Source organism: Alligator sinensis, unplaced genomic scaffold (assembly GCF_000455745.1).
Source record: "Alligator sinensis unplaced genomic scaffold, ASM45574v1 scaffold150_1, whole genome shotgun sequence".
NCBI lineage: Eukaryota > Metazoa > Chordata > Crocodylia > Alligatoridae > Alligator > Alligator sinensis.
The window spans coordinates 4,686,806-4,694,874 of NW_005841840.1; the positions used below are offsets into that span (position 1 = coordinate 4,686,806).

The window sequence follows — 8,069 nt, forward strand, 5'->3', positions numbered from 1 at the left end:
GCAATGATGTCGGCCAGTGCCTTCAGTACCCTCGGATGGAGCTCATCCGGGCCTGCTGACTTAAAGGCATCCAGTTCCTCCAAGTGACTGCACCATCTCAGGGTCTACGCATGGTAGTCTGGCGCCTTGCTGCTGCCTCTACAATCCCAGTGAGAGCCTTGTCCTGCCCCTCACTTAGGAACACTGAGGCAAAGAGCTCGTTGAGGAGTTCAGCCTTGTCCCCTCTGTTTGTCACCAATTGCTTCTGCCCATTTCGTAGGGGTCCTATTCCTCCCTGGGCCTTCCTTTTACTCCCTATAAATCTAAAAAACAATTTTTTGTTATCCTTAACTTGGGATGCCATCCTCAGCTCCATGGTAGCTTTGGCCCGTCTAACTGCCTCCCTACAGGCGCGAGCAGAGGAGGTATATTCGTCTTTGGTGATCTCTCCCTGTTTCCACTTTTTATGTGCTCCCCTTTTGGCCCTTAGGCTGCCCTGGATTTCTCTGGTCAGCCAAGGAAGCCTCCTGACCCCTTTCCCTCTTTTTCCTCGCATCGGGATCGTCTCCCTCTGTGCCCAAAGGATCGTTAAGGTTGAAAAGCCCATTATAAACAGGGATCCTGGTTTTCTGTTTAAAAATTGCAAATTATCTGATTTAAAAATGCAAATTCTCAGATTAAAACCTGAAAATCTGTAATTAAAATGAAACACTGCTAATATAGGTATGCATTGAACATGGTGTTTTATTGATATATTTACAATTTTAAAGCAATTTGGAAGCCTACCAGTGCCTCAATCACTATAATAAAATAAATTTCTAGGTATTTAGAATTCTGGTGTTTGATTTTTGGGTTTTTTATCATGGAAAACCAGAGTTCTCCTGCCCCCTTTGCTTCTTAGGATGCAGGTCCGGCTGTGGCTGTTCCCCTCCACTGCTTTGTGATGTTGAGGAGCCCTGATATACCGGTGTCTTGCCCATGCCATTTCCCCTCACTCTTTACCTACAGCCCCCTGCCGCCTCCAGCCCTGCCAGAGAAGGTCCCCAGCTGCCAGGGTTACGGGGCTGGGGAGCGTGGGCTGTGGGCTCAGGGCTGCCTGCTCTGCTGCCCTCCCCCTGGGGCCTCCATGGCCCAGTGGGTGGGACCTGGCATGGCAGGGCAGAGCAGGCCTGGGCATCACCTCCACAAGCCCCACACTGCCAGGGTGCGAGGTGCCCTCTTGCTGCCACACCTGCTGCTGCTGGGCGGGCGGGGGGCACCTTGCCGTGGGAGCAGGGGACTCCCAGCAGCAGCAGCATCATCAAGCTTCCCTGCCTGGCCCCACTCTTCCCTGCCGCACCAGGTCTCCAGTGGGGAGGACAGCAGGGCAGGGAGCCCAAGTGTGCATGGAGCAGTCCGCCTCCGCCCCCTGGGCAAGCTGCCTGCGGCCCTGTCCTGCTCCCCACACAGGCCCTGTAGCCACATGTTCCCGCCCTGGGCCCCAAGACCCATGTAATGCCCAGGCTGGGCAGCAGCCCCAGCCCTGCCCAACTCCCCCTTCCCTCACTATGGGGGACTCAATTCCCATCCGCCCAGACTTACCTGAGGGAGCTGCTCTTCAGGCTGCCTTGTACATGTTTATGTGCATGTGGCGCGGGGCCCCTGCCTGACCACCCTCCTCCTGCGTCCTCTAGCCCCTTGCAGGCTAGAACTCTGCCAGCCTGAAAGGGGAAACCCCCCATTTCCTGTGTTTTTTTTCCTTTTAAAGGAGAAAATCCGTGTTTTTTTCCTTGAAATGAGAAAATCCGTGTTTTACTGTGGTGAACGGAAAACCCAGATTACTGGATATCAAGTACTAGATGGGCACAGAGTATTTGTTGTAAGATTTATTTTGTAAAATAAATAATTGTACTTTAAATACAAAATTGCTTAAGTATATTGTGTCATCCTGCTGTATACAAAATGTATGTATTTGTTATATTTTATGCTATGAACTAGAACTGATAAACATATCGTTGGAACTAGTCCGTCCCCTGGCAGTCTAATATTACTCCCTACAAATAGGTCTTTCTTGATCTTTGAGGACAATTATGGTTGGAAATAGGTTACTTGATTTTAATTAATTAAAAACTACTTCTGGGACTAGAGGACCTACATTTTATTTTTGATTTGGCATGTTTTTAATTGGGTTGAGATTTCCACCTTTCCCTCAGAATTCAAACTCGGACTGCTGCTAATGCAAGGGTTTGTGCCAGTTCAGTGACTTGTGTATTAGCGTAGCATACTACTGTATAGGAAATTGCTTTAGAAGTATTATGTGACTTTTAGATGCAGTGTCTTGACATTGTAATAAGGATGCTCTTGACCTAGGAGAGGAGCATAGCTAGGTTCGTTTTTCCTCCCCTTATTTTAGATTTATTCTAAAAGGGGTGGGTGCAACTGCACATAAGAGTGAACTATGAAATCTGTAATCTAATGTTGGGGATGGTGAGAAATGGCAGCTACTTAGGAATGGTGTCTTCCCACAGTTGGTTAAATATTTGGTAGTGGGTATGAAAGAGCAGCAGCAGGAAAACCTGCAGCTTTTTGATCCTCCCTTTTCCACATTCAAAAAACAAAACGTTAGCTATAGACCTGTTTGAAGGATGGAGGAATCATTGTCAAGGGGAATTGGAGAAGAAAAGCATTGATGTTGGTTTTGTACCTTGGTTCACATTTTTTTTTCAGTCACACTAACTTTTCACTACGCTAACTTTTTAAAATTCATTTTAATGTACATTACTCTTTTCAACAGCTACAATCTTGTCTTGTGGATGGATTATCTACCTAACTTATTATAATTCCCGGAACATTGGACTTATTTTAACATTGGTTCTTAACAGACTATATAAACATGGCTACATACATATTGGTAAGTTATGATTACTGGTCCTTGTATAATATTGAGAAGACTTTTAATTGTATATAATAGCTTCCCCTCTCTTCTTAAGTCCTTGCATCATAATGACTTGGCTTGTAGCTATAGGAGGCTGGCTTGGGTTGCATAGGGAGCTCATCAATACTCTTGAATCAACCAAATGGGTTGTTGCATAAGTGAAGCAGGGATTTCGTTCTTGTTCCCACTCTGGGGTCTGCTTGGGTTCTGTCTTCAATATGGTCAACTACTGTCCGTCTGGGAGCAAGGAAGTGACCTGGAGTCTTAACCTCTGATTCTTTGTATAGTGTTGTTCTGTATTACCAAATAAGCAACCAGGAAAATGAAGCTTGTTAATCCTTATTGGTAATGTCACATTTAGAATATTTACTAGTGAGGAACTGTGCGTCAAAGCCCACTAATTTTTCTTTATTTTTTTTTTAACTTAAATATTTTTATGGAGTAAACTAGGTCAGTATGAGTCACTTGGGTACTCTCCCACATTACAAAAATATATATAAGATAGTGAGTCACAGAAGGTTGTATCCTACAACCTGATTCTAATTATGCTTCTAATTTTCTCTCCCTCTTTTGTTCACTTCTTAAGGCCTTCATCTTTTTGCTACCCCAGATTACTTGTTTTAATTATGGACCTGTTCTCTAGCTACTAACCATAGATACAAGAGAAATGAAAAAAATGTATTTTCTGATGCTTTAAGGAATCAAAAAACTTCAGTCTAACCCATCTTCAACTTCAACCTTAATGAACAGTAGCATGGCTTCAATACTTGTGGCTTGAGAATTTGATTTATGTACTGTATTAAATTTCATGGCAACTTTTCTTGAAAGAAATCAGAGGTAGTTGTCTAAAACAGGTGATGTTTTTTAATGTACACAATCAGTAAAATGGAAATTTAATCTGGTAATTTAATGGACTAAATCTGGTTGGCTTGTGTTCATGTAGTTTCAATGCATCAGTTTTTGCCTTTGCTTAGTTCTCTGTGTAAAGCAAGGCCATAAGGGGTGGGGGAAAAATTAATATTGAATCCCCTGCTTACTGTAGGGGAAGAGGTGTGCTGTATCTGTGTATGCCTGTTGATTCTTCCCTTCCCACATGTTTAGTTCTGTAAATGATCTAAGGATCTATGAGAGTTGAGGTCCTGCTGCTACCAGAAGATTTGTGGCATCCTTTTTATGGAGCATCTTAACTTTAGCAACCTTGCCTCCCTTTCCAAATATTATCTTCGCAACCTACCTTAACCAACATATAACAACATAAATGTTAAAAAATATGTTTCTTAACTTTCTTCAAGCTTAGTGGTTATAGGTATTCTTGAAAAAATGAGGACTAGTGATTATTTTTTCTTTTTATTTGCATCTTATTTGCTTATTTTAGGTATTCAAGTTGGCAACCTAAAGGTTCTTTATTTTCTTGGAAAGTTCCAAATTCCCCTTTCCTACAAGATGGTCAGACTTCAGTAATGGCAAGAACTCAGGCACTCAAAATTGCCAGCAAACTATTTCAGGATACATTAGTGAATATTTATTTACTTCCTTTTAGACAAATAAGGCATGTTTTATATGCTTAATTCATCAGAAATCTTTTTTTTTTTTAAACAGGCTCCTTTTCATTCTCTGTCCTCTCTGGAAAGATCATGGTTCGTGAAATCTATTACATCACAGAAGATATGTCAATCAGGTACTAACTCATTTAAATGGATGTGGGCTTAAATTTATATCCTTTAAAAATTATAGATCATATCATGAAAGTCACCTTTCCATTGGTATGTAAGGGAACAAATTGGATCTGCCTCTTAAAATTGTGTAACCCAGTTCACACCTACTTTGTGGCTGTTGCAATATTAATTGAAAACTTTCAAACTGGATATAATTCTAGTGAGCACTAATGGCTGTTGTAAGAGAGAACCTTTCAGAATTTAATGAACATTTTTATTCTGTTGAGTCTTTTCTTTTCATAGGAAAGTAGGGCTGAAAGGAACCTTGTGAGGTCTAGTCTAGCCTTCTGGTCAAAGCAGGATGATAATTTACTGTAGTCTTTTACTTCAATTTTATGGGAGTCCAAGTCCAATTAAAATTAAAAAAAAAATCCAGTTTAGCTAGTTGGCTTACATTTTGTATAATTAGAATTGTTTTGTGAAATTGAAAATTAATTATTTGAAACGTTATACCAAAAACCTTAAGGAATAAACAGGGTTTTTGAGAATGTGTTGTTTTTTTTTAATTAATACAGTAATATATATAACAACTATCAGTGATTAAGGCCCCCTCTACATGTGCATGGCAGGAGGGACAATTGTGGGATCATGAATTGGATCCAGTCATGCCTTATGGCTTAGGGGACTCTCAGCTGCAGAGGCAACATGCAGCCAGGACCAAGAATCTCCACACCTGACAGGGCTCCTGGTCTTGGTCACATGTAAAGTGCAACCAGGACCGGGAGCCCCCTCAGACTTGGCTGTGTGTGTGGTTCCAGGAGTTTCACGCAACCTTGAGCCTTGGAGATCACTGCAGGTGTGATCCCCAGGGCTCGAGGGGATTTCAGGTTGGACATGATACACCCCTGTGGCTAGGTGTCATGTCAGGTGACGGGGAGATACTGTTGCATGTGCAAGTTAAAATTTGATAGCAGCCAGCTATAAAGTTAGCATGCATTTTTAAAGTCTAATTCAGGGGTTTTCAACCTTTTTATAATAAGTGTACGCCTGGTGGCCCCATTTTTAATAAGTGTACCCCGTGGTGGGGGGTAGCAAGTGGCCAGACGCAGAACGAAGGGGTGGCATCTGGTCAGAGTAGGGGGTGGAGAGCAGTCAGACGCGGAGCGGGGTTATGGCGAGTAGCAGAGCGGCGGCAGTGTAGTGTCTGTGTGGCCCTGCTCTCACCCTGCTCTGGCCCTGCTCCTGTGAGGCAGGGGCATGGGGTAGCAGTGCTCCATCCTTGCCCATCCCTGTATATCCCCGGGGCCTTTCAAAGTACTCCTAGGGGTACGCGTACCCCTGGTTGACAACCGCTGGTCTAACTTTATAGCTTTTTGGAGCTTTTTATTGTGTGATGGCTACTTTGCAAGAGTTCATGGTCTTAAGGTAATTGTGCAATTAACCAGTTAATTGGGTGTCACCTGTAATGTGTAGGGGGAGCCTAAGTATTCTAATTCCATTTGTACAGTTTAAAAAAAAAAAAAGAAAAGAAAACTTTTTACGTTAAGATATTTTAAGTAACTGTACATAATATGAAATATTGAACTTTTATTAATTCCTATTTATAAAATTTATGTATTTAGAATCCAGGATGGATTTATTATATTTCGCTGGTGGAAAATGTACAATCCTAAACAGAAACAACATGGTAAGTTTCTTCATAAAATGGTTTAATCTTAGTGTTCTCCTTTGGTCTGATTTTTAAAAAAAAAATCACTTTTTTTGTTTCTTTTTTTTGGATCAAGGTTGGTAATCAAGCTAAGTACTTGTTTAGAAAATATGGAAATGTGTTTGGAAACTTTAATTTCCTTTTCTTAATTTTTAAAGTAGTACTGTGTTGCCCGCCCTGTAACAAAACTATCTTTTACTGTTATAACCCCGTATCTTGGATTGTATGTGCTACCAGAAGAGAGGAATTGAGGATTTGGGAAATTGATACATAGCCTTTTTTTCCTTTTTCCTTTGTCCACTATTAAGGGGGAGGAAGCAAAGAAAATTTAAGTAAATCCACTGGAAGCATTGTGAAATAATGCAAAAACATACTGAATCGTGTTCCTAAGTATTTGCACCATTAGTGCCTAGTTTTAGTTGTAGGCAAACTTCTGCCTCTCAGCTTCTGAAATGGTCTAGGTTTCTTTGATGATGGAAGTCTGTCCATGTGGCAGAAAACAGAAAAACTGTCTACAATTTGTAGAATAGGGGAAAATGTAGAGGATTGAGTTGGCAGTCGCATGTAATCTCTCAGGCTTGGCTGCTTACACATGTAAAAAGAAAAAAACAAAAAACCCCCAGCACTTCCAGTTCCGTGTGCTCCCACTCTGAACGTAGCACATGCCCAGAAGAGGCATCACGTTAGTTTGACCCACCTCACCCAATGTCTTTATAGTTCAAGCGCTTAAGCAGGGTGTTTTGGCACTTCGATAACTGATAGAATCAATTTTAGACAAAAGCGCCAAAAAGCCCAGCTAAAGCACCTGCTCTATACAGATACTGAGGAGCCGGGTTAAACTAATCTACTTCCTCTTCCCGTAAAGTGTTTTTTAGCCAAGGGGCGGCAAATTAAGTGATCTCAGGAAGCATAATCTGCTGTGGTTTTTGCAATACCTGCAATACCTGTTCTGTGGATAAAGAAGGGACCTTAGCAGTAGGGACAGAAATTACACATAAACCAGTATAAATGATTCAAAACTGGTTCAAATCTGTAACACAGAATAAGTTCAGTGCACATAAACCACTTTCAAAATAGCCAAAACTGTTTTAAGATAGACCTGGATGGATGTAGTATCAGACTTAACTGATCTAGGTAAAATTGGTTTATTGAACTTCTGTCCTAGATCCCTTCCAGATTCAAGCTGTCTGCTTCAGCAGAGGAGGCAGATGTGTTCTAGTGCCCCCCTGCTTCTGGCCTGGACTACTGCAGGCATGTGGCTGCATTGTCAGAATCAAAAGTGAATGTCTGTTTACTTGCTTATCAGTTCAATCTGTGCAGCTTAAACTAACTTGCAAAGATTGAATCGATTCAGCCTCAGGCTTTTTGACTGACTGTACTTAGCCTAGCTGTTTGGGTGGTCATCTAGCTAGTACTTTGCATGCCTGATAAATTCTCTGTCTTCAATTTTAACTTCTTAATGAGAAGTCTTGTAAAATAACAAAGAATATTATTAATGTTCTTCACAGAGTAAAGGCTTTTTGCACATAGTTAAATGGAAACCAGGTTTAAAAATTTCTTAAAGGATCATATACTTGTAACCTGGTCATGTAGAAATTTGGGTTTTTTTATTAGCTCCAGATTTTGCACATAACGGGTCAGATTTCCCTGGTTTAGAATTGCCCTGATCAAATATTTTAATCCTATTTCTTTAGTGGCTCATATAACTAGAATAGTATGTAGTACAGTTGCACGTTTAGCTGGGTGTTACAAGACTTAGACCATGGTTATCCAGCTTCAAAGCAGCCGGGGGCCCACAGCCGCGCCTCCCCCC

At 41.4% G+C, this 8,069-nt stretch overlaps 1 protein-coding gene across 1 annotated transcript in view; it reads left to right on the top strand.

Moving 5' to 3' along the window:
- KIAA1109 (KIAA1109 ortholog) overlaps positions 1–8,069 on the top strand; it is a 252,339-nt gene that overhangs the window by 31,088 nt on the left and 213,182 nt on the right. The window contains exons 4-6 of the mRNA XM_025204706.1: positions 2,753–2,869; positions 4,493–4,571; positions 6,171–6,235. Coding sequence (XP_025060491.1) covers positions 2,753–2,869; positions 4,493–4,571; positions 6,171–6,235 — 261 coding nt within the window. The remainder of the gene's footprint in view (positions 1–2,752; positions 2,870–4,492; positions 4,572–6,170; positions 6,236–8,069) is intronic.